This window comes from Amblyomma mixtum, chromosome 3, assembly GCF_055824585.1.
Source record: "Amblyomma mixtum isolate Tamu chromosome 3, ASM5582458v1, whole genome shotgun sequence".
Classification (NCBI taxonomy): Eukaryota; Metazoa; Arthropoda; class Arachnida; order Ixodida; family Ixodidae; genus Amblyomma; species Amblyomma mixtum.
In genome coordinates, this window is record NC_143014.1 from 12,425,949 (window position 1) to 12,451,576 (window position 25,628).

Sequence of the window (25,628 nt, forward strand, 5' to 3'; positions counted from 1 at the left end):
CATAGACATCGGGCAAATCGGTGTCTAGATTTTTTTTTTTCGGTAACGAGTTCTTGTTTTGAGGCTTGGCTTGTGCTCTTTCTGCCACATCTCTGGACGTGCCTTCAGCATGGCTCCGACAGTGCCGCGTAACTTTTCGACTGCTGAAAAGGTGGACATTGTTATTGCCTATGTTAATGCAAATGAAAACGCACCTCTGGCAGCAAGTTTATTCAAGGCGAAGAATCCTGCTTCTCGTGTTCCCGCACTCCCAACTTTCAGGAGCATCTTCAATAGATTCCGTAGAACTGGATCTGTGGAGCCTCAAAGGAGAAAGCGAAAAGCACCAGCAGCCGAATCACATGAGTCAGCTGTAATAAGGTACGTCGCTGTGAAGCCAGAAGCTAGCGTGCGAGAAATCGCCCGAGCGACCGGTGCCAGTTCTTCCACTGTTTGGCGGCTGCTCTCAGTGCACAGATACCATCCTTACCATTTGTGTCTGCATCAGGAATTGACGGCCAGTGACTATGACAAAAGGCTGGACTTCAGTAATTGGTGCTTGATCCAATGCGATGAGTGCCCTGACTTCTTGCACCATATCTTGTGGACTGACGAGGCCCAGTTCAACAGGAACGCAATTATCAATGTGCACAACGCACACTACTGGTCCCAGACAAACCCATATTGGCTTCGCCCACACCACCATCAGGTTCGCTGGTCGGCAAATGTGTGGTGCGGAATTTTTCGAGGTCAGATTATTGGCCCTTATTTTATTGATGGGAATCTCACCGGCAAGAGTTATACCGACTACATTTTAAAGAATTGTGTGTCCGATTTCGTTTCGGAGTTGCCGCTGAACGCCCTGAGGTGGTCTCAGCATGATGGAGCACCTCCACATTCTGCTTCCCGGGCTGTGCAATTTCTTAACAGCTCCTTCCCCGAACAGCGGATTGGGCGCGGCGGACCAATTGCCTGGCCACCGCGTTCACCAGACTTGTCTCCCCTCGATTTTTTTTTGTGGGGTTACATAAAGAGCAAAGTGTACGTATCCGAACCGGCGAGCCTCGACGACCTAAAACAAAGAATCAAAACGTCACTTGAACATGTCCCTCAAGAAGTGATCGTGCGAGCGGTAAACTCAGTGAAAGATCGCTAGATGATGTGCATTGCAATGCAAGGAGGTCACTTCGAGCACATACGTTAAGGAGACTGATTTGCAATGACTGTTTCTGCATAGTCTACCCTTCTAAAGTGCTCTCAGCTTACCGTCCCGATGTTTATTTTCATTTGTCGTCGAAGCAGAGTGGCATATTAACAGTAATTTTGTGTGCAGTGATCTAAAGGTTTCCCGCTAAATCTTGTTGGAGAAAAGCATGCACATCAACTAATTTCATTGCGAACAGAAAAACCATAACAGCTTCTTAAAACCTGGAGGAAACCTTGTCTTGCTCTTGAACGTATTTTAAGAAAGAATTCAGATCCTGCTTGAAGTATTGAACCCCTGTGCAACAAGCTTATCGGTCAGTTGAAAGCAAACGTTCACGCAGTGCAAACTAAAAGAAAGAAAAATGTGGCGGCGTCCCATGAAATACCACGAAGACAGCCCTGGGTTAAGAACAGAGTCAGACAGCCGATGAGAGCCGGCGCTCAAACGATGACTCTGCGCCAGACGCCCATTTCGCGAATGGGAGGGGCCGCCTCCGGCAGCGCGGTTCGCCCGGTAACATCCTGACTGCGTTACACGTGGACGTGCCTCGTGGTGCGCTTCGTCTGCTCGGTTTCGTTTTCGCGCGTCGAAAACTGCCAGAATTGCGAGCGCTGCAGTGCGAAAAAAATGTGATTTTTTTTTTCGTTTAAAATACGATATGGCTTTGCCTGACCGGCATCTCAAAGTTGCAATTTCAATGTACCTCCAATCTGCCATATTTAAAAAGTTAATTATTTAATCTTTGTTAATTATTGAGTTAATTAGTACCTTTTAGAGCTCCTGATTTTACTTTACACAGAATACAACATTTCCCAAAAAGACCGGCATAAAATTTTAATTTGCCTATTTTTAAAAATTGCAGAAAGTCTTAGGTGAAACACCCTGTATATAGGGGTTGGTTATATTCTGCGCATTTCTCTATCACCTGATTGATGGTGTGAATGTGATCTATTGTCGAGTATCCTTTACGAAAGCCTGCCTGATCATTTGGTTGACTAAAGTCCAAGGTTGTCCTGACAATATTAGCGATTACCTTAGTAAATACCTTGTAGGCAACGGACAATAAGCTGATTGGTCTGTAATTCTTCAAGTCCTTGACGTCTCCTTTCTTATGAATTAAGATAATGTTAGCGTTCTTCCAAGCTTCTGGTACTCTCGAGGTCACAAGGCATTGCGTATACAGGGTGGCTAGTTTTTGTAGCACAATCTCTCCTCCGTCCTTCAACAAATCTGCTGTTACCTGATCCTCACCAGCTGCTTTCCCTCTTTGCATTGCTCCTAAGGCTTTCTTTACTTCCTCCTTCGTTACTGGCAGGATGTCCCATTGCTGTGCTCGACTGCCTCCCTCAGTAACTTGATGATTAGATTCGCTACTGTATAGATTTTTGTAGAACTCTTCGGCTAATTCAACTATCTTATCCATATTGCTGATGACATTGCCCTGTTTGTCTTTTCGCGCATACATCTGGTTTTTACCTATGCCCAGTTTTTTCCTCACTGATTTTAGGCTACCTCCGTTCCTTAGAGCATGCTCGATCTTCTCCATGTTAAACTTTCTTATGTCGGCTACCTTGCGCTTATTTATTAACTTCGATAGCTCTGCTAGTTCTATCCTGTCTGTGGAGTTAGACGTCCTCATGCTTTGACGTTTCTTAATCAGATCTTTAGTCTCCTGAGATAGCTTGCTGGTATCCTGTCGAACAATCCTACCACCTACTTCTGCGGCGCACTCTGTAACGATAGCTGTAAGATTATCATTCATTGTTTCAGCACTACGGTCATCTTCTTCAGTTAAAGCCGAAAATCTGTTTTGCAGCGACATGCTGAATTCCTCTACCTTCCCTCTTAATGCTAACTCGTTAATAGCCTTTCTCTTCACCAGTTTCCTCCGTTCCTTCTTCAAATCTAAGCTAACACGAGACCTTACCATTCTGTGGTCGCTACAACGGACCTTACCGAGGACCTCCACATCCTCTACGATGCCAGGGTGTGCACACAGTATGAAGTCTATTTCATTTTTAGTCTCACCATTGGGGCTCTTCCACGTCCACTTCCTGTTTGCTCGTTTGCGGAAGAAGGTATTCATAATCCGTAAATTATTTCTATCTGCGAACTCTACTAATAACTCTCCCCTACTGTTCCTAGAACCTATGCCATAGTCACCTACGGCCTTGTCTCCAGCCTGCTTTTTACCCACCTTCGCAATTAAGAGGGTTCACCAGCTACAAGGCAACTCAGATTTGAACTTTTTCTGTCGATAGATGGCAGCACCTGAGTACCCCAAAAAGGAGGTAAGTTCTATACCCCCTCCAGGTGTGTAAACCACACCGCGACACGAAAGTATTCGTTCTTCCGCGTACAAAAAGTAGAGCCCAGAACTTTGTGTAGGTATGTGGCCAAGTTTCCTGGGACCGAAGCACAAAAAAGTTAACCCCTCTCAAGCCATTGAGCAAAGAAGGATGTGGGGGTCAGACAATAGACCATTTCCCAGTAACCCACCAATTTAGCGTTTCCGGTTTGGGTTGCCTAAGCTTTCTTCCTTCTTTTCTGAGAAAATTCTTTTACAATGGTAGAGGGGGGCTACTGGTTTCGGCTGAGCAGACAGGTGTGGTTGGTTAAAATGACGGAAGCGAGGCTTGGTGCATCCCCAGGACATTACCCAGAAAAGGTCCCATTGTGTTGAACACCTGTGTAGTCAGTCTCCAAATAATAGGAAAGAAAGGAGCTCCTAGCACAAGGCCTTATGACTGGTTTTCTTCCCATTCCTGCGTAGCTTTCCTTACATAGCTACAGAAGCATGTCCTGGGTTGTAGTGACAGCCTGTAGCTTACTTTGCCTAGTCTCGTACGAGCCTTCCCAGCGCCGAACACCCATTTTCCGCTTCTCAGCACCAACAAGGCACCAAGCAAATCAAAGTTGGATGAAACTTGAAAGGACGAGAACTGTGGTTTTTTCATATCAGCGGCATGCACTGTTTTGCTCGTTTCGGACTGATATAGCTCTAGACTTCGTGTGGTATTTTCTTTACTTATTAAATACGCAAAAACATGGAAGCATTGGTATCAGTTATGTCTGCCACGATTTTTGAACATACGAATACATTTTTTTTATTTAAAAAATACATATTTCACTTGTCTAGACAGTGCGTAGCGTTACCTAATACACAATGGCATTGTCAATTGCAATGCATTTATTATTGCGTTTGATCTCTCCACAAATTCTATCAGGAGGCCGCGCTGCAACATGAGCCCCCCCCCCGAACAAAATTTCTGGCTACGCCACTGGTGGTAGCATCCAAGATTGAGGCACACCACTGCTGCTTCGCAGGTGCGATGGCGCAAGTGAAAAACAAGTTTGCATTTATCCTCTCCCCTCCGTTTTTTCGGCTCGATAGAGTTTGCAAGCACATCGGGGCAGGATGGAGTTCAGTCAAAAAAAAAAAAAAGGAATTTACTGGTCCCGACCCCTTGACTCCTGACTCGACTCGGCACGTTTACATGGACCCAGTAACCGGTTTTTGACCCGATAACTCGACTCACGAGTGTTTTGGGGCGAACAATGCCTTACTGTGTGAGCTAAGGGGGGGGGGGGGAGAGTGAGGTGCTTTTGGGTGTGGCCTTGCATCCCCCTTCCTTTTGGCACCAGAAGCTCGAGAAAAAAAAGAAAAGCAGAAATCCTTTCCAAATACAGCCCAAGCAAGAAAAAAAGGAACGAAAGAAATAAAGTTTGTCCAGGTTCTAAGAAAAAAGTGTGCGCATGAACACAGACAAGCAAGAAGTTTGTGGTAGAGTGTAGTAGCGACAAAATAAGTTGTCGCCAGGTGGAGCCACGTCGCACTAGTAAAATTTTAGCGCGAAATTCAAATCCCCGCAGAAAATACATACACAACTTTCAGAGCCTGTAAAACGCAAACACTAGGTTCGATACGGATAGAAATTGCGGCTTAACAATCAAGAATGAAAAAGGGAGGAAATGTTGTGGACGAAATTTTGATATTTGGCTGAGTTTTTTCCCGAGATGACAGGGAAGTTCGACATATCTAAAAGCAGCATTTTTCTGGAACTTTGCGTCTAATTGGTAAAAAAATGCAACTTAAACAATAAAATCTGCCCGCAACATTTCCTCTATTCACTAAAGAAGAAAACGCTGCCACAAACCTCGTGAAAATCGAGCCATGTTTAGACACGGTATACCTTCTGAAAGTTCCCATGTATTTCCTATGGACACTGCCACTGGTGAACCCTCTTAAGTCGCCCATCAGTACAGTGTACTGTGATTTTACTTTGGTCATTGCCGATTCCACATCCTCATAGAAGCTTTCAACTATCTGGTCATCATGGCTTGATGTAGGCGCGTAGGCCTGCACCACCTTCAGCTTGTACCTCTAATTAAACCTAATTACGATAGCTGCCACTCTCTCGTTAATACTGTAAAACTCCTCGATGTTGCCAGCTATATCCTGATTAATGAGGAATCCCACACCTAGTTCTCGCCTATCTGCTAATCCACGATAGCACAGTACATGCCCGCCCTTTAGTACTGTATACGCCTCATCTGTCCTCCTAACCTCACTAAGCCCTATGACATCCCATTTAATACCGGCTAATTCCTCCAACAGCACTGCTAAGCTAGCCTCACTTGATAAGGTTCTTGCGTTAAACGTTGCCAGGTTCAGTTTCCAATGGCGGCCTGTCTGGAGCCAGAGATTCTTAGCACCCTCCGCTGCGTCACAGATCTGACCGCCGCCTTGGTCAGTTGTTCCGCAGCCGCTGGGCACCGAGGGCCGAGGGTTAATTGGTTTGTTCATAGAAGGTTATGGCCATGTACTACACCAGGGTGGCCAAATCCTGTTCTGGTGAGGAAGTGCGTTGTCGGTTCTGGTCACCGAAATCAGGCCTCACTCCAAGCCTGGGTATGCAATTCCATCGACACGTGGAGTTTTTATTTTTTTTTTTAATCCGGTGGAGAATTGCCTGGTACCGGGATTCGAACCCCGGTCCTCTTGCACGCGAGGCGGATGCTCTACCTCTACGCCATCGCTGCATGCTGCATACAACCGTTAAATACGCCGCCTCTTGTCAAATACTCAAAACAAACCCTGACACTTGTAGTCGAGTCTGTTACAGCTTAATGAAAGCATAGAGCTAATATACCAAATGAAAGCGAAAAATTGAGCAGTCCCCTTGCAGCAGTTGCAGAGCGCGGCCCACACCCACCCGCTCTGCAGCACTCCTTGCGGTGGCATTCATTGCTCCCGGTGCCACCCGGGAGGCCACGGTCGACACATTCTAGGCACTACAGCGGCAACTTCCCGTGTGGGTAGTCTTGGCTCGGACTGAACATGTCCGCATTTAAAAAAAAATATTTGCATCATTTTTCACATTTCCTAAGTAGTCAGTTTACATGTAGTTTTATTTACACAATGAAAAAATACAGCATCCATATTAACCTCATCATCAGCCCCACTGCAGGGCCTCTCTCTCCAATCAACCCTGTCCTTCGCAAGTTGCTGCCACCCTCATCCACCCACCTAACTTTCTGCCGCCCTTGCTTTCTCTTGGAATACACTCCGTTACCCTTCAAGGGGTGGAGACACCAAATTTTGAAGCTATAAAAAGCCTGCTATGGGATTCCTATGTATGCAAGGGCACTCACAGCCAGGTGTTGGACACAACAAACGTTTAAAAAATATTTTTAATTCAGTTCCAAAGATTACCTAAATGCTCACTCTCACGATCTAGACCCATCGCTAGCGCCATCAACACTGACGTCACAAGGTAGGTAGAAAAATTAAACTTTTAGTGGCGTCATACCAAAATACAGTGACGTACGATGAGCGGGGCACAGCCACGTGAGCGCAGTCGACGCACCAGCGAGCCGCATTTGCTGCTAACCGCCACTCCTCGGTTAGTTTTTGTCAACGTATTGCCGAACTATACTTAAAGGCGGGGACACATGTGCGAAAAGTGAGCGTGATCTGCGGCGCGCCGTTGCGAACAGCGTCGCAATATCCAATTGGACGCAACAGCGTCGCAATATCCAATCCAGGTGTTGGACACAACAAACGTTTAAAAAATATTTTTAATTCAGTTCCAAAGATTACCTAAATGCTCACTCTCACGATCTAGACCCATCGCTAGCGCCATCAACACTGACGTCACAAGGTAGGTAGAAAAATTAAACTTTTAGTGACGTCATACCAAAATACAGTGACGTACGATGAGCGGGGCACAGCCACGTGAGCGCAGTCGACGCACCAGCGAGCCACATTTGCTGCTAACCGCCACTCCTCGGTTAGTTTTTGTCAACGGATTGCCGAACTATACTTAAAGGCGGGGACACATGTGCGAAAAGTGAGCGTGATCTGCGGCGCGCCGTTGCGAACAGCGTCGCAATATCCAATTGCAGCTCGTCGCCTGCATCCAGCCTGCTAGATGTCAACGGCGGGCCGCTCGCGGCAAACGCAACGACGGGAAGCGGCAGCGTCATGATGACATAGGGCGCACTCCTTGGAGCCGGGCGGCCTGCGCCAGTCTTCATGCCGACCGCTGGCATCTGAAGAACGCGATAGTATTGTTTGTTCACGTTCATAGCAAACCCTGGGATATATGAATATCAAAAATGCATCATTTCTGACAATCGTTGGCAAATACTGAGTTCCTGGTACAGTGAAAGCTCGTTAATTCGACCCCCGTTAATTCAGAAAATCGGATAATTCGACGCGCACGCGAGGTCCCTACAATTATACATAGAAGTCTATGGGGCGAAACTCGTTAATTCAAACAAATTTTGCCGTGTGTCGGTTAATTCGACTTCACTCCGCAGCCCGCCAAGCCAAGAGCAAAAAGAAAAAAAGAACACTGCCACGAGCAGCGCTACGGTACGGCTGATAGGCCATCCGTATGGTCATCATCATCACCAGCGTGAGAGAGGGAGAGGGAAGCGATGTTACCGGCGGCCGATGCGGCTGGCGTCTTTTCTTTGTGCTTTGTTGTGTCGCAGCAGTCTTGTTGGTGTCATCCGCTTAACCCAGTCGACAGCAAGTCTCGTTTTGGCGTGTGTCGTCGTTTCCATGTGTTCTTGCTGTTACGTCGTTTCCATGTGTTCTTGCTGCTACGATCGGGGTTGTTTAACCATAAGGCGGGGCCTTTTTGGTAATTGCGTGCTTTGTCAGCGTGTTTACTGCCCTGCTTGTTGTTGTTGCGACTGAGAGAAGGATGAAAGGACATTGCACGGGCCTGCCTACTGGCTCAACAGAGCAACCACCGCTGCCTAGTGCAGATAGAGGAGATTTAAAAGATCAGAGGAAAGATAAAAAGAAAAGATAAGATGCGCCTGCCTCGCAGCAACAACCACGAAGCGGACAGATGGAGGCTGGCTGAAAGAACAGATAAGCGGCGGAAGCCGCGCTTCTTCACCTCCTCCCCGCGCTGTTTTCAAGTGGGTAGCGCGCAGTGCCTGCACTGACGATTGTGAGCAGTTGTCCCAAATGCTGAAATGCACGGTGAAAGAAGCCGCAGAAGCCTTGTCCGTGCGGGAGGGCTTCTGTGAACAAATCCCTGACGGTGCGTGTGCCGCGGAGCACCTGGCAGCTGTTAGAGCTATCGCAGTCGCTCAAATTCGCTCGAAAAAGCAGGCGACGATAACAGATTTCTTTGCCAAATAAAGGTTGCGGCAAACATTGCTTTTTTGTTGTTCATTCGATAATTCAACATTCGGATAATTCGACAATTTTCCCAGTCCCGTCAGTGTCGAAATAACGAGCTTTTACTGTAGAAGTGATGACTGCGATGCAAGCAAATTTCATCCCATAGCCGGTTTTGTGCTGCTGCTACCTGGTGCGGTTCACCTGCCGTCTGCTAGCTCCACTGCTGAAGACATCGTGGAAATCGAACATATCTTTTATTATGGGACGAGTTCACAGTAAAGGGGTGCCGAGCGGAGCACGTTTCTGAGCGCTGGCCAGTCCCGAAGCGCCCTGAGGTGCGAAGTCGACGCGAAACCAGCTAGGCCTAGCGACGACTAGGGCAGTCTGGGACCAGCGCGCAGTTCGTGGCCCGGCGTTGCCGCAGGCAGTGTCGTTGCCGAAAGATCCACTTTTAGCACAGTCATGCTGTCGTATCTCGAATCTAGGAAGCATCCTTTCTGGTAGCATGGCTGTTTTGTATTTTCTTGTGCGGGCGTGAAGTACGCCGAGCCTGCCGGCCTGTCAGCCAGCCTGGATACGCGGACGACGTCATAAAATCGAGCTAAAGAGTGTTCTTGACGTAAATAATAAACCATGGGACAAGAAGTGTGAAAAAAGTGTCATTTTTAAGGATCGCTGACCAATACTGAGCAGCTGGTAGAGGTGACAACTGTGATAAGAGCAAATTTCTTGCCACAACCGCCTCGCAGCTGCCACTGGCCCGACGTTGGGGTGCGGCTCACCTGGCGCCCGCTAGCTCCGCCGCCGAAGGCGTCGAGGAGATTGACCATACTATTATTTTATTGTGAGATGATGCTGTTGACACTAAAGCTATTTGTGAAAAGTAGGCCTTTTATTATAGCGCAGGCGACTTCCGAAGCGCCGGCCGCTTGCGAAACAGGCTATAGGCCTAGCGACGACCACGGCAGCCAGGCAGCAGCAGAGCTCGTCACCCGGAGTGCCCGCGAGTGCTGCCGTTGCCGAAAGCTCCCAACATAAGCACGCATGCTTTGTCGCTGCTCGAGTATAGCTGGCAGGTTTGATAACAAGGCGATCTCGTTTTTTCTTGGGATATTTGTACACCATCCCAAGCAGCGCTCAGGTGCTGCTGCACAGCGGCGAAGTGTGACACCAGTTGTGGGCGCAGCTTGGGTAGAGCAGCGCAGAGATGGTTACTGGCATTTTGCAAAGTGTTTCGCATCCTCACACGAAACCCGCGAAGGTGATATTAGCATGCGATCAAAAAAAAGTCGATTTCCTCACTCATTGGAATTAGATCCGTCAGAATCCGAGCTGCTGGGTCTAGCCATGCCGTTGTTTTTTTTCATGCGCTGGTCAGCACGTGTGTGAGAAAGCAGACGATGCAGCAGTAGGTGCGTCACAACTTTTGTGGGCCCACGTGACCAAGCAAAGTAGTTGATCTTCCCCCTCTGTGACGTCACTGTACAACTCGGCGTTCCGAAACCGAAACCGAAAATCGTTCACCTAAAAATGCGATAATAAATTATTCACTATGAATATATGACTCTTTGAGTGTGTATCATGCTTCCTGGAGCCATAAGAAACGTTTGAAACTAAGAACGCGCGAACCACAAATTTGGTGTCTCCACCCCTTTAAGGACCAGCAGTTACCTTGCCTTCGCATTACATGCCCTGCCCAAGCCCACTTCTTCCTCCTGATTTCAACTAGGATGTCATTAACCCACTTCCGATCTCTTAATGTTGCACCTATCATTTTCCTTTCCATAGTTTGCCCCATTGTCCTCAACTTAAGCTGAACCCTCTTTGTTAGGCTCCACGTTTCTGCCCCATAGGTAAGTATTGGGGTAAGATGCAGCTGTTGTGTACTTTTCTCTAGAGGGATATTGGTAAGCTGCCATTCATGATCTGAGAGAACCTGCCATATACGCTCCACCCTATTCTTATTCTTTTAGTTATTTCCCTCTCATGATCCGGATCAGCGGTCACTACCTCCCCTAAATAGACATATTCTCTTACTACTTCCAGCATTGCACCATCAATTGCGAACTGCTGTTCTCTTGTGTCGTCATGGCACTGCCTTCAAGCAAAGCGACCATCCGCGACCCAATTCTATAGGCAGAAAACGTGAACTTGTTCCCCTAATGCTAAGCGCATGCAGATAGGGTCACCCTATTCCCCCCGACCCTATTCTAAACCTCTCTATTGATGCTAGCTCAAAAATTCTTGCGCTGGGGTGACGAGTGATGGAATGCCTATCTCTCGTCTGCTTTATGTAATGTCAATTTATAGCATAGCCCTTTTTAAAGAAATCCAGTAGGTCGAAATTTCGGGAGCCCTTCATACGGCGTCCCTCATAACCTGAGTCGCTTTGGGATGCTGAACTCCTATAAACTAAACTAAACGACGTAGTTTCTTCTCCGAGCGGGCAAGCTAAGCACTCTCCTTTCCATAAAAATGAGTGCAGTTGAAAATAAGTCAACCCATCAATGCCACAAAGTAGTTTCTCCAAGCTACGATCTTTCCTTTCATCACTCGCCATAAGCAGATCCCAGTTTAGGGCGAAAACCATACGAAATTGCCCAAGGCAGCACGACAGACCATACGTGTGAACTGCTGCACTGTGCGGGCACACTACTGATGCAATGTGCTAAAAACGCATATTTTGAATGGCTGGGTATGCGCCCGCTGCCCATGTCATGAAAAATCCGCGCCATCATTTGCCTGCACGTGCTACGCAGTGCCATAGTACCCGCAGGTCTATGCGGGAAAGCCAGCTTCTTCAGTTGCCCAGTGTTGCGTGAAGTTCAATCATATGTGACGGCTAATGTTTGTACGATGTAGCCGTACATTTTCCTATACATTCACTTTGTAGCTTAACGGTGCTGAGATGTTATTTGATATACCGTATTTACTCACATAACAGGCGCACCCCGAACTTGGCATTGTGATCAGTACTGTATTTACACGATTGCAAGCAGACGCCTCCCCACCCCCACAATCTTTATTTTAACAAATTTTTTGCTGAACTGACTACTAGTCCTCACTAGTGCTGCTGCCGTCGCAGATGCTGCGGACCCACAGCACGTACGACGACATAGCGTGGAACAGCCGCACAGTTTTCAGGGATGCTCACTTTAAACGTCTGTTTGCAAAACTTTATCAGCCGGAAACCTTCCCGACTTAGGACCCCAAAAACCGCGACGATAGGAGTAGCTATTAGGGCACTTGTCCGTCATGCTATAATAGCAACGCTCGGCGGCAGCGCAAGAATGCCACATCTGCGATGAACTAACATGCTACGACAGAAACCGACCCTTTGACAGCCATAAAAAAACTGGAGCTGGTGATGCTGATGTCGATAAGGATAACGAAAGCTCGCCGCGGACGAAAAAGTTGATGATGATGATGGATGGATGGATGGATAGGAGCGCCCCCTTTGAAACGGGGTGGTGGCAATTGCCACCATGCTCAGCTTTTCTTTCTTTATTATTTTTTTTGTTTACTGTGTTGGCAATTCTCATTAAGATTCTCCATCACCTTTGCCTACGGTTTCCTACTATTCTAACCTTATGCCACATCTCTGCTTTTCAGCCACCAATCCTCCAATCGCTTTTTGCTGACTTCCACTGCAGATTTATTTACATGACCATTGTTATCTTTAAACCCTAGGGCCTCAGAAAGAGTGACTGTGCCTGCATCGACATCCGGATGGATACCATCACATTTGATTATGAGGTGTTCAATTGTTTCCACAGATCTACCACACACTGCACATGTGTCATCTTCTTCGTTAAATTTCTTTTTGTAGCTGCGCGTTCTAAGACACCCTGATCTAGCTTCAAAAAGTAGGGCACTGCCTCTTGAGTTATCATAGAAAAATTCTTTCCTGATCTGCCTTTTCCAGAATCGATATAGTTCTACACTATGTTTCTTTTCCATTGAATTCATCCAATTTTTAACTTCCGCGTTTTTGACCTGTCGTTTAATGCTCTTTCTTTCTCCGTCCTCATGACCGGCATACTTACTGGTTAGTTTTCTAGTTCTTTTCCGCCACTGTGAGTCAACGTTCTTTCTGTATAAATATTTAAATACCTTAGCTGCCCATCTGTTATCGTCCAATTTCCTCAGGCGTTCTTCATATAGTATTTTACTCTTAGCTTCCCGTGCTTCGAACGATGCCCAGCCCATATCCCCTTGTACTGCCTCGTTTGTGGTTTTGCCGTGGGCACCTAGTGCTAATCTTCCAACAGCTTCCAATGATAAGCTTGACCTTGGGCGCCATCTGTGGGCGGCACCTGGAAGCTTCTGTGCGCGTGCACGGCCGCCTTGATCACGCGCGCGCCTCCGCTCCTCCGCGACCAAGCGTGCGTTGCTCGCAGCCGGAGCTGATCGCGGAGGCCATGGTGTGTGCATTCCGAAGGCTATTCCCGCATGGATTGTGGAAAGTTTGGGTGCGGCCCTTACAGGGATTTTTTTTTAATTATTTCCTTCGGGAAAACAGGATGCGGCCCGTTCACAGGTGCGTTTATGCAGTATGTTCGATTTTGCGAGTCGAAAAATTTCGGGAAATTTTACCCCACGTAATAGGCGCACCCTGAACTTTGAACCTGATTTTCTGGAAAAAAAGTGCGCCTATTATGCGAGTAAATACGGTAAAGGATAATTTGATCCGAGTTAAATACAAGCGAGTTGGACTGTACGTGAAATTTAAACTCTCATAAGAAAAATGGGTGGAAACTTTTTTCCCCCCATGTAATGAACCCTCCCCCCAAAATTGATGTCCACTTTTATGGAAGAAATGTGGGTCCATTATGCGAGCAAAATATGGTATCTCTTGGAAGTGGAACAAGAACACAGGCAAAATTCCCCATTTTTCAAGTCAGCTTTTCTTAGCAAAGCTGTTGAATTCTTTTCTGCCCAGTTTACAAGCAACGCAGCACAGCAGCTCCAGTGTCACCTTTTTCATGGTGACTGCTGGCACGGGTCCCTTGTAGAGGACCACGGCGGAGGGCGGCTGGTACTTGAGCAGCTCGGCCAGCGTGGGGATCAGGTGGTCACTGATGCTGGCAATGCGCTGCAGCTCCGTGTCCACCTCCGCCAGGTAGGCCAGGGTCTCGGCCCCGTGTGCCCGCTCCTCGGGGGTGCGCTCCTTCTTGCACATGCGCACCAGCGTGGGCAGGGCCCTGAACACCAGGCGGGGGTCCTCCGAGTGCAGGGCGCCCGCTCGGCTGAGGAAGGTCAGGCACTTGGCTGCAGCCAGCTGCATTTCCGTCGACTTGTCTCGGGCCATGAGGGTCACCAAGATGTCGGGCAGGCTCCGGCCTCCATAGCTCGCTGCACACAAGGCAAGAATAGAGCACTGCATGGGCTTACCCAAAAACCCGAGCCGGGCAATTTTTTCCCAGTGAGCTGGCGGGCTTGTGTAGTGGACAGGCACTTTCATCCACCGCGTGCATCACGAGAAGACAACTGTTTTCAACCATTTCCAGAGTTAATCCTGGGCATGCAATTCAGCATATGCACTCCTCTGCTGTCCTAACTGCTCGCTCTCCTTGCAAACCTCAAGAACTGAGTCTCATCGACATACTACTTTTGCTTGCCATCATCTTAGAATAGTAGAAGCATAAGTATGGCGCCTACACACAGAATCAAGAAAATCAGTCCAATGTAGCTTGGGACCAACAGGAACTGTGTCTTCACTGTTTTCGGCTCTGAATGCATCACACTTACCTCTTCCACAGTACACGTCTGCTTTGTAATGTTCCACACGCAATATTAACGCGTCTCAACAGCATTATTTCTTCTGTGGCACTTGCACAGAGGAGGCTGTGCTTGTGAGCAAATCCAGGCCTCGGAGGGGATAAATGCTTAGTTCACAGCAGCCGTGAAGTGCGGTTTCATTCTTTATGTTCATGCATAAGGAACACTTGTAAGACCTTCCTCATCTGTATGCCTTTTTATTTCTTTGTGAGACATAAGTGAGAGTGGGAGAAGAAGGCCTCGGCTGTTTGAACACACCTCACTGCCTCTTGCCGACTGCAATGTTACAGGACATATGCTTGAGGAAATTAAACTTGCTTCAGTTTTTCAGCAATTTATTATGTCTTTTATTCAAGGCACTTAACTTTCTTCTGGACAAAAAAAAAGAACCAACTCAACCCGAAACTAGAGACTTTTATAGCTCTGTTCTAAAAAAACGAGGTTTTTTTTTTTCACTGAAACTCATAGCAATAAGAACATTAGCGTTTCTGTAGCATGCTTATAGCTCTTGTGTTGTTTTGGGCCGTGCCGGGCCGGGTAGGTCAGTTTCGTCGGGCCAGGCCCAGGCAAGTATTAGAGAAACCAAGGTAATGGTAAAGGGTAGAGGGCCCGGGCCAATAATTACAGTGCTCTAGTACAGACATCAAATGTTTTCTTATTTGTAATGATACATTAGAGATTGCTATACAGTAGCCGACCGATATTTTGGACTCCAATAATTCGGACCAGCGCGAAATTTCGGACTTCGCTGAGGAACCGTTGCGCACCTCATAGGAACGTGTACAGTTTCACAACCGATATTTCCGACTTTATGGAGTCTAAAAGTTCGAATTTTCGGACTAAAATAGACGCCAACAACATTGTGGTGATTGTTTTTCAACTGAAAGTTTGTTATTTCGGCCTAATATAGACGCGCGCGGGCATCGCTGTCACTACCAACCCGTTTGCTGCCACCGTGAAAGGCGCCATCTTGGATTTAAACGGAATCGGCTCGGAGGGCCCAATCGGACTGGCTTGGATAGGCTTGGCTATTTGTTCTCCATCGTTGCCATTGGAGATAATGAGATGCTTTCCATTGCCATCGAGATGGCCTACAAAGGGCAGCGCGATCGCATTGAAAACGGCACAGCGTCCCTTGGACGGTGCGATGCAAGGGGGGAGGGAGAGCGACTGCAGTCGGAGGAGTCTTCCCATGGGTTACCTCTCTGTTTTTGCGCTGCCCCATGCAAACTGACTGAGCGACTGCATTTCATTTGCGGCATGACCACGGCCGCATCGCACTATCTGGTATCATGATGTGATAGGGTGCGGGCATGAGGAAAGCACAGCTATGACTCAGATAGAGTTTCATATTATCGCTTGCAGGCGGAACATGGGGAGTGGCGATTTCCGTGATTTTGAAAGCCGGTTTTTTGCAGAAAAGTTTTATTTTTTTAAGTTCTAGGATTTTTTTTTGGACTGTTGGATTATTTTTTGGGTCCCGCCGAGTCCGAAAAATCGATCGGCGACCCCTAACTTTCAGCAGTGGAAAACATGGATGCAGAATAATGAATCTGCAAAGTTCCGCAAATGTAGAATTAATAATGCGTGACATTCTGCAGAAACCATAAGATGCACGAGCAAATGCCTTGCATGCTGCACAGCCCGAGCATGCATTCTGCTGGCATCCGTGGCAAACAGTGCCCATCCTGGCCCAATCCGCACGGCGGCATGTGGTTCAAACCGGTGCAACGGTTCTCGAGGCTACAAAAACCGAGCAGATCTTCCAGGGCATCGTCGTGCTCCTCCAAGTGAGCCCGTTGTGCTTTGTAATGCCTTTGTATATGCTGTGCTTCAACTCACCTGCGGTGCAACAGTAAAGGCCCAACAACCGGTTTATCTTCTTTAGCATTTACTCCCACAAAGAAAGCCACCCAACAGTGCCCTCGCAGTGCAACCTTGGCAGCTCCGATGACCTCGTGGTCCCTGGCACCACCTGCACCAGTGAGTGCCTAGAGACTTTCTTTAAACCATGCCTTTTCACAACCAACATTTCTATGCTCACTAAGTCCAGGTCGGCGCCTCGCTGATGGAACACTTAAGATGCTCGCAAGCCCTCTCGGTATCCAGGACTGTGGTATGCAATATCGATAATATCAAGTACCAAGCCACCATTTTTGTTTTCCCCTCACAATAGGTTATTGCTGGCGCAGTTTTATTTTCATACTCTATTCTAACGCCCGTGTCATTTTTAGGCAATTTTTTCCAGGAAAAAGGTGCGCGTCAGAATCGAGTAAATATGGTAACTCAGCACTAAGTAACGTTATCTTCAGTCAAAAAATGGCACTTGTTTGATACATATCCACAACAGGTGCAAAAGAAAATAGCAGCCCATAGAGATGGGACATCTAAATACTTAGACAGAAACGTTGCGAGGTCTGGACTGGAGTTTTCAGGCATACTTGCCACTCAGCAGCTAGGACTGGCAATTGTTCACCAAGTCCAGGCACGCTTGCAAACCTCTTTTCTGGTAGCAGCAGATCCTCCTTCAGCTATACTGGGCGTGAAAGGTTTATTCTGTCATAATCATAGTAATGTTTTCTTTTTTAATTTTCCAGAGGTCTCAAACTCTTCCTCATGTTGCATTCACAAAAATAAGGCAAATTAGTCCATTTTCCATTGTTCTGTCATTCCCACTATGTCCGTAACAACAACTGTATCAAAAAATTAGAATTTGGCTGCCGCGAAAATTCCGCGAAAAATGCTTATATTGGCGATTTTTCATGGAATCCCGGGACACTAGGGGCCTTATACATGGAACTTCTTTCAACTGTTTGTTTCGGTTTCAACAGCTGTGGTGTCAAAGCTCAGTCTACAATCGCTGCTGCTTCATTTGTGATTCTAGCTGTTGAGGCAGCCTGTAGTGCATTGAAACAGTGATGCTTGCCATCTAAACACAACACACCTCCACTGCTGCGTCAGCAAAGCAAAAAAAACAAAAACGCCTGAGTAGTGTTAACAGCCCTTCGTAATTTTTTTCCGAGATGAAACCATTTACACCTACAACTTTTGACCAATCTGACAGGTAGTTCCAAATAAAACATAATAAATGGCTGAGCAGTGTATTCCAAAAAAACTCTAATCTATGAAGCAATATATTATGGTTAATAGTATCAAAAGCTTTACAGAAATCAGAAATAAACAAACACTGCATCAACAATATGACCCAAGTCAGACATTTTTTATTTCATCAGTAACTGATATAAAAGCTAGTTCTGTAGAGTAGTATCCTAAGTGAAATCTACATTGTTACTGTGAAAGTAGGTTGAATGTGTGAATCAAAGTATCATTAGCTTCTTGACAATTTCGCTGAAAAATGGCAATAAACAGATGGGCCTGTATTTTAAGATTACTTCAGGGGCGACTTCTCCCAATTTAAGTTGACGATGCCCATCTTGAACATACAGTCCATAATATGCCACAGTTTGACCAGAGGAGTCATTCATAGACTGCTAACTACACTTCCCACCTTGCTACAATGTGACCCCCTTTAGGGAGCTACTCAAAGAATGCACTGCTTGATTCCTCCTCACAAGTGCACACAGCACCTGCTGACGTTTGCACCAATCATGCAAGGCAATGGGCAGCATGGCAATCACAGACATATAGCATAATAGCAGCCTCTCTTTTCAAAATATTTCATAACAAGTAAAACATAATCCTTGCAAAATGTGGCAACTGCAAAGAAAAAAAAATTAACGCTACTGAAGCTGCTTTTAACAAAATAATGGTACTTTTCTCACTGTATATGCAACACAGGCCACCTACCATCGCATCTGGCCTCGCAGTAACAAATTACTTTTGGTGCCAAAGTTAGCTCGAAACGATCCCGATGAAAAACTGCTCAAGTGTGCACACAAAAGTGGGCAGGCTGTGTTGGCAGTGTGCTCGGGGACCTGTAAGAGGCGACACATGCTGACATGGTTTGCGATCTTGCAAGCCGCAATAAATTTTTTCTGGCGATATGAGCGACATATAATGGGAGAAGTGTTCTCCCAGGCAACACCAGTGTGAAGCACTCACATGTCGCCAGTGCTTGTGACACCTTTGGGTTCTGGTAGCACATGTGCGTCAGACAGCGCAGGGTTGGGAGTTGCACCTGCAGAAAGAGAGGGAGGGGCCATGGGCGGCCTTCCCCACAGTGTTGCATCCACTGTACGCACCTTGTACGCCGGAGAACAGAGCAGCGCGGTCAGAGCGGGAACTGCACCATGAGCACAGAGGTAGTTCTGATGGTCGGGCGTCTGAACACACAAAACACGCTCAAGTCACACACTCTTCCAATCACCAACACTGCATGCAGCTCTGCTCAATGGCACAACATTTTTTCACATATTTTCAAAGGGACGCTTGGATATATCCAAGATTCATTTTTATTATTATTATTATTGGATGTACCATAGAGCAGATTACTCTTACTAATAAGACTGTAATGCATTATCTGAGCCATACCCAACTTTGTATACATCGAGTGACCTCAGATATCCTAGCATACCTGCCTTTTCAGTGATGCCAACGATCAATTGCAATTTCGAGAAATTTAAAATTTTCGACTTGGAACCCTTGGGAGCACTATTCCAATTTCAAGCACTTTGGAAACACACTGGAGCATGGAGCCTCCAATTGCCCGAGGGCTGGCAACCAATGTCAGAAAAGTTTGACAACATGTCACGCAACGTTTACTTGAAGCACGCATATCTTGCATATACTCACGAGCACAGTACCTCAAATTAGTGATTTATGGCTCTTAGCTCAACAGACTTCATTAAGCAAACTTGGCAAGTGTGGTGTGTTCAACGTGCGAACCCTACCACCTGGTCCTAAAAATCTCCCGTTCAGCTTTTCTCACACCATCCTCAAGGCTTTATGAAACCTCTCCAGTTCTGCCATGTTTTTTTGCACTGCCTGTGAGCCAGGGCAATCTTCGACAATGGGCTGATGTTTGTTTTCTTTTCAATAGCACCCACTTATAATCAGCACTGACTAAGCTCAATTAAAATGTGAATTATCTCAGACAGAACGAACATCATCAGACAGTGCTCGGTTGTAATGAAGATGCCAGAAGCCCGTGTGCAGGAATGCGGTCTTTGCCCCGAACCCACATGGGTGTTGTGTAAACAACGTGAAAAGATGGACATACGCTGGAAAAAAATCCTTCATGCGAGCATCATCCTACTTGGAGCTCCCTGAGAGGCTAGCAGGGTTAGGTGTGTACTTCCCTACCCTCAAGAGATCCCTGTGCTAGAGTGCGTTCTTCACTGCATGGCTCTTCACAGTTTTCCACAAGTCCACTCACATGGCTCATTTCCTGTGCCAAGTTTCATTACTGAAATCTAACAGTTAGTACTCAAAAAAAAAATTTGATCACCAGTGGTGGTGCTGGAATGGTAAAAAAATCTGCATTTTTTTTAACCACCTGTACACTAATGGTGCCACTAGCGAGCAACACTATCTTATCTTCAAGCCCAGTGCATCTTCCACACGCGGTAGCAAAAGCTCAAGGCCACAAGACTCCCTCCAGCATCATCTGCTCTTGCACTCGGCACTTGCTTGCCTTGCGTTATACTGCTTCAGGTTCGGACCTCGGCGACCATCGAAAGACAACAGCTGTTATGTTAAATGCTGAGGTACAGTATCACCTCTGCATAGTTCCAGAGCAGTTTTCTGTCCCCTGCCACTCAACTCATACAGGAGCACTGCCCCACGGTGGCGATTTTGAGGGCCTTCGAGCAGCAGCTATGTGCACTCCGCAACGCAGAGCGCTCGCAGCAACGAATAAAATATATTTTAAATGTATGGACCGCCAAAATACACAACTCATTCTGCTGAAAAAAAAGACCACCCAGGCAAGCGCAATAGCATTGTTGCCAATGTACAAAAACAATCAATGCCAGCTTCCTCAAAAGTGCATGAATGTTACTACACTTGGCTAGCATGCCTCCAAAATCATTGGTGGGTGCCATGCCACCTCTAGACAACTCCTTCAAGTTCAATGACAATTCAGAGGCCATTTGTGATAGATACAGCTCTCCTTTCTTGGTTATGATAGATGGGGGAAAAACATTCGCAGCAATGCGTTTCATGACAAGATCATTTAGAGAGGCATTCCACATATACAAAGATGATCATCCTGATGCTGGCATTGGCCTATCAAAATTTTACCCCTTGAGACCTCGATGGGTAAAATGTTATCCCCAGCATGATGCGAGCGTGTGTGTCATTTGCACCAAATATAAACGTAAATTTGTCTCGCCGATCTTGAGAATGGCACTGGCCACAGAATCGATGCTGATGACATTCACCCCGCATTCATTTGTATTCCATCATCAACGCAGTGCCTTTTAGGTTGGTTTATGGTTGGTTTATGGGGTTTAACGTCCCAAAGCGACTAAGGCTATGAGAGACGCCGTAGTGGAGGGCTCCGGAAATTTCGACCACCTGGGGTTCTTTAACGTGCACTGACATCACACAGCACACGGGCCTCGAATTTCTCCTCCAAAGAAATTCAACCGCCGCGGCCGGGATCGAACCCGCGTCTTTCGGGACAGCAGCCGAGCACCATAGCCACTGAGCACCACGGCAGCTCGCAGTGCCTTTTAGATGAATGCAATCAGTGTCAGGCAACCTTGTGGAAAAGGCTTTGGATGCTGACATCTTTCTTAATTAGCTTCAGGTATTAGTGGCAAGATGGATCTACGAGGAAAAGCAAATGCACACAGCATGAGAGCATTGCATTCTACTTCTATTTTGCCATAAACTGGACTGTCGTGCTCCCTGATGAGGTTCAGGCATACCACTAAATGTCAGAATTTACATGTGTGGTCACAACGAGAAAATCTGCAAACAGTTTCGCGACTGTTAGTGATGATTTGAGCCACGACTCCACTGATGCCTGCTTGGCTCCAAAGAGAACGGGCGGACTGCCAGTGTACTCCAGGGTGATGTATGTCAGGGATGGAGCCGCCAGTCATTTCAGAAATAGATAGCAGCTTCTTGAGTTTGGAAAGAGCGATTGTCCCAATAGCCAACCGATATTCTCAGCAACCAGACATGGGAAAAACACGTGTGACGGTGTTGGAGGACTTGTCAAGCACCAAGCAACGCTCAGCAACCTGAGAACAAACCCTGAAAGCGCCATTCAGGCAGCCGGAGACTTTTTTATCGAAGAAACTGAGAGGTGTGCATCTGATACATCGGGAAGTAAAAGAAGTTGTTGCCTTCCGCGTGTGGAAATAAGGAAGAGTGGATGACAGTGCGCGCCTTCCATGGCATTCAGTCGGGGCATGCGTGGCAGCTATCCAGGTCGCCCACAGAAGCATCCCCTGACTTGTACGTGGCACACACAGCCAGGTCTGCATGGAAGAAACTAAGGGTACCAGAGTGAAGACACTGGGCGTTGTCGAATAAACAACCACAGCCCGGAAACACATTTTTTTTACTGAAGCAGGTGCCCATGACCTTTTCAATTTGTCCATTTCGCTAAAAATTATTTGAAATATGCTGCTCGCTTATTTGACTTTAACCGCTTTGTGTGTATACTAAGCTGCACATCGAATCCAGTCTGTGCTTTGGTGGAAGCGAAATTCCAAAGACGTCCGTGTTCTGTGCAATGCCGCAGCACATCAAGGAACCCCAGGCAGTGAAAAATAATCCCGCATCCTTCACTACAGTGGCTCTCATAGCTAATCTGATGCATCGAGACATAAAGCGCTACATACAATATCCCACCAAAAATGAAAACCCGTACACGATGCACAAATAGGCTTTTCAGACCTGCATTTTCACTTTGTTCCTTTTGTCACTTTGGTCTTTTGTCGCTGCAGGCACTTTAAGTCCATGCTCATTTCGTTCCTGCTTCATGTCTGCTTCGGTGCAATGTTGGGCAAAGAATGTTCAGCGACGAAGCAGCTTTGAGAGTCTCCCAGGCCGTCGATGACAAGGGGACATGTGTTTTTGAAGAGGAGGCAGGTTTATGTCATGGAACTTGCATGTGTATCATAAATGATACATCCAATAATTTTCACTGTCATGAAAACAGCGAGTGTTGACACAACCACCTTCCCCTCCTTTTACAATTCTAAGTACTGCGTCTACAAAAGGTTGCCTCTTTAGTGTCCTTCACGGCCATACGTATGCTGGAGAAAAAAAAAAACAGACTTGTAGTAATCTGCAATCCCCCAAAAATCACCTGCAAAGCAGCAGATCTCACGGCTCCAGTGAAAATGAAACCACCTGACCAGCAGGTTAAAGGAACACTGAGGAGAAATTGAAGTTGGCTTGTATCGACAGAATAACAGCTCCTGATTACAAAAACGCCACTCATACTGACAACAAAGCTCTTGTAACGTAGAAAAGAGCAAGAACCAAAATACAGGTATCGCCGCCACAGGCCAAACTCGCAAGTACAAGCGTGATGACGTCATAGGACAAAACAGTGTTGCTAGAACCAATAGTTCTAGTAACACTGAGACACGAGAAGTACGAATCACTGAGGCGCAGCCAATGCATGCGCAAATCTCCTTGACGTCGCCAGATGGCACCACGTACCCGGCCACGTACTCGCACGCCTGCAGCATCGGGACCAATCAGCGTCTGATCACCGGCGGTAGGTGGGCTCCCGGTATTCCGCTAACGGTAACAAGGTACACGGTATGCTAAAGGTGTTTATTTGCGAGAACTTCGTTGAAGACTTCGAGAACAGGATCCATCGTAACGCTGGCAAAACGCCGGTGCAAACGTAAACGAAGCGACGGTAGCAACGGCCACAATAGCCGATAGATGCCTTCAACGTGCAGCCGGCGGTAGCTTTCTTTTCAGCTGCTGCTAGGTCGCACTGCTGGCCGCCAGAAATCACGGAGTCTGAGTTACGTCATGTGCACGTCATGTTTCACGTCACTTAGTCCTATGTCGTCATAAGAGAGTCCCAAGTTTGAATCAGAGCGGCGGGAAAAACTTTTTCAACTTGGAATCCAAATTTCTTAGAAATAAATGCATCTTTCGCTGCCGGCCAAGTGGCAACAAAGCCATGAAATGCCAAACCATCGGATTTTGCTTTTAAAAAAATATCTATAGAGCTCTCCTCACTGCCCCTTTAAGCAAGCCCCCAACATTGCATGAAGGCCTTAAGAGCTGCTAGGCCCTTCAGCTTCACTCTGATCATTGTCTGACCAATGAGAATCTGAGGCAAAACACTTGATATTCTTGGCAAGGCTCGCTGTACTGTTTTCGTGCTATTCTGAGGCGGTCATGCAGTCACCAGAATTGGTGAGGGGGTCACTACTTGACTGCCCTCTCACCAGAGAACCTTTTAACTCTCGCTACCGCAGAAAAATGGACGATTTGGAGTGTACGGAAAGAAAATTTTTTTTCTCAAGAACTAATACACCCAGCACATATTGCAATGCATGAAATTGTAGCTTATTAGTTACACTTCTGAATGAAACAAACAGAAGAGTTGTGTGTGCGAAAGTAAATTAACATTTATTTGTGAAATTTGATAAACACACAAAAAAAAGTATATAGCAAAAACAAAAATTACCGGCTGCACTAAGCCAGAACTTGATTAGAGGAAAACTGGAATATACAAACTGTTGCACATGCTTATAGCTGTCATTATTCACAGTTTCAGCTATGAGAAAAATTTACTGCACTTTCCATGGCCTGTCAAGTCAGGGGTCATGACTGTGGTGCCACTGTGAAGAGCAATCAGGGGTGAAGATGTGAAGCAGAGGTAGACTGACAGGTGCTTCACATAAGGTTTTATCTTTGTTCCTCCCTTGTTCTCTGATAGCCGAGCTTGCAGTTTCTTCTTTTTTTAATTTTTGTCGGTTGGTGTTGAACGGATTCTATGGGAGGATTGGGGGCGTGGACTTCATTTCCCTCATCATACCCGAAGATATCTTGAATGAGCTGCTCCCTGAAAGCCAGCTGATAAAATCTGGCATTTTAGGCAAGCTCTAAAACATCAGAATCAATGAAATAAGTTTTAGCGATGTGGTTCGAAAGCCAGGACACTTTCCAAGTCTTGCCAATGGATGCTGCCGCCACTGAATCATCCGGGTCCGTTACGTGCAAAAAAAAAAACAAAAAAAGCAAAAAACCAATTTTGAGAAATAATTTTTGATGGCCAGAATAGATTATTCTGGTATTTCAGTAGAAATAAAGTCGCGGCAGGTCAACAATTCCAATGTATATGATGATTCCAATGAACATCAGCATCTCCAACAGATTCACGTCTTCCCATGAGCCGTCACGCCGAACTTGCTGAAAATCTTCATCCATGCATACTTATTAGTGTTTCCGCACACGGTCTTCATCATTTCCGCCGTGAAGAGCATCAAAAAAAAGTCGAGAAGTCGAGATAATCTCCGAGCGCCACTCCTCAGCGATGTACAGATATGGACACCTAGCTGTCGTGTTGGTTGAAAAACGCGACGCGACCTTGAGCATTTGGCAAACTGCCTTCGCCATACGTTGTCAAGACCCTGAAGCACAAAAATAAACCACTCTCATCAATTACAAACCATATGAACCGCAGAAAACTCACAGCGAACGAAAACAGAACTTACATGTAAGTACGCGCTGACGTTCCAGGCTCCCGAGGCGAAGTCTCGCTGTCGAAACCGAAATCCAACGTTTGTACATTGTTGCCCGGCTAATAACCGCTGCTTTCGTTGCAAAAAACGAAACCGAAACCGGCCGACGTACTCGGTGTCAGCTTTCGTTTTCGAGGAGCGCGCGGCGATGCGGACGCCATTTTCTCCGGCTGACGCCGCTGCGGCTGTTCAAAGTTTTATTTTTCACGGTGCCCCCTCATATCAATACACTGAAACCAAGGCTGCAATCGAAAGAGCAGCTGTTGAGCTCGCTAGCTAGATGGCGGAGCACGTACACGACTCTCCAAAATGAGCTTTCTTTGCGCGGGCGATTTGAATCGATCATATGCGATCGATGGCCTATGGCGCGGTAGCGAAA

The 25,628-nt window shown here is 46.7% G+C and overlaps 1 protein-coding gene across 8 annotated transcripts in view; it reads right to left on the reverse strand.

Moving 5' to 3' along the window:
* LOC149349231 (armadillo repeat-containing protein 8-like) overlaps positions 1-25,628 on the reverse strand; it is a 315,354-nt gene that overhangs the window by 282,902 nt on the left and 6,824 nt on the right. For 7 of the 8 annotated variants that reach the window (XR_016289983.1, XM_089578152.1, XM_089578150.1 and 4 more), the window contains 3 exons: positions 18,818-18,898; positions 18,678-18,753; positions 13,813-14,189 (listed from right to left, as the gene is read on the reverse strand). Coding sequence is in view for 7 of the 8 variants with exons in the window: in XM_089578152.1 (XP_089434278.1) it covers positions 13,813-14,189; positions 18,678-18,753; positions 18,818-18,898 (534 nt within the window). In the remaining variant the exon portion in view is untranslated. Of the gene's footprint in view, positions 1-13,812; positions 14,190-18,677; positions 18,754-18,817; positions 18,899-22,427; positions 25,612-25,628 lie in introns of those variants that run through there. The other variant, XM_089578153.1, reaches the window with a different exon arrangement.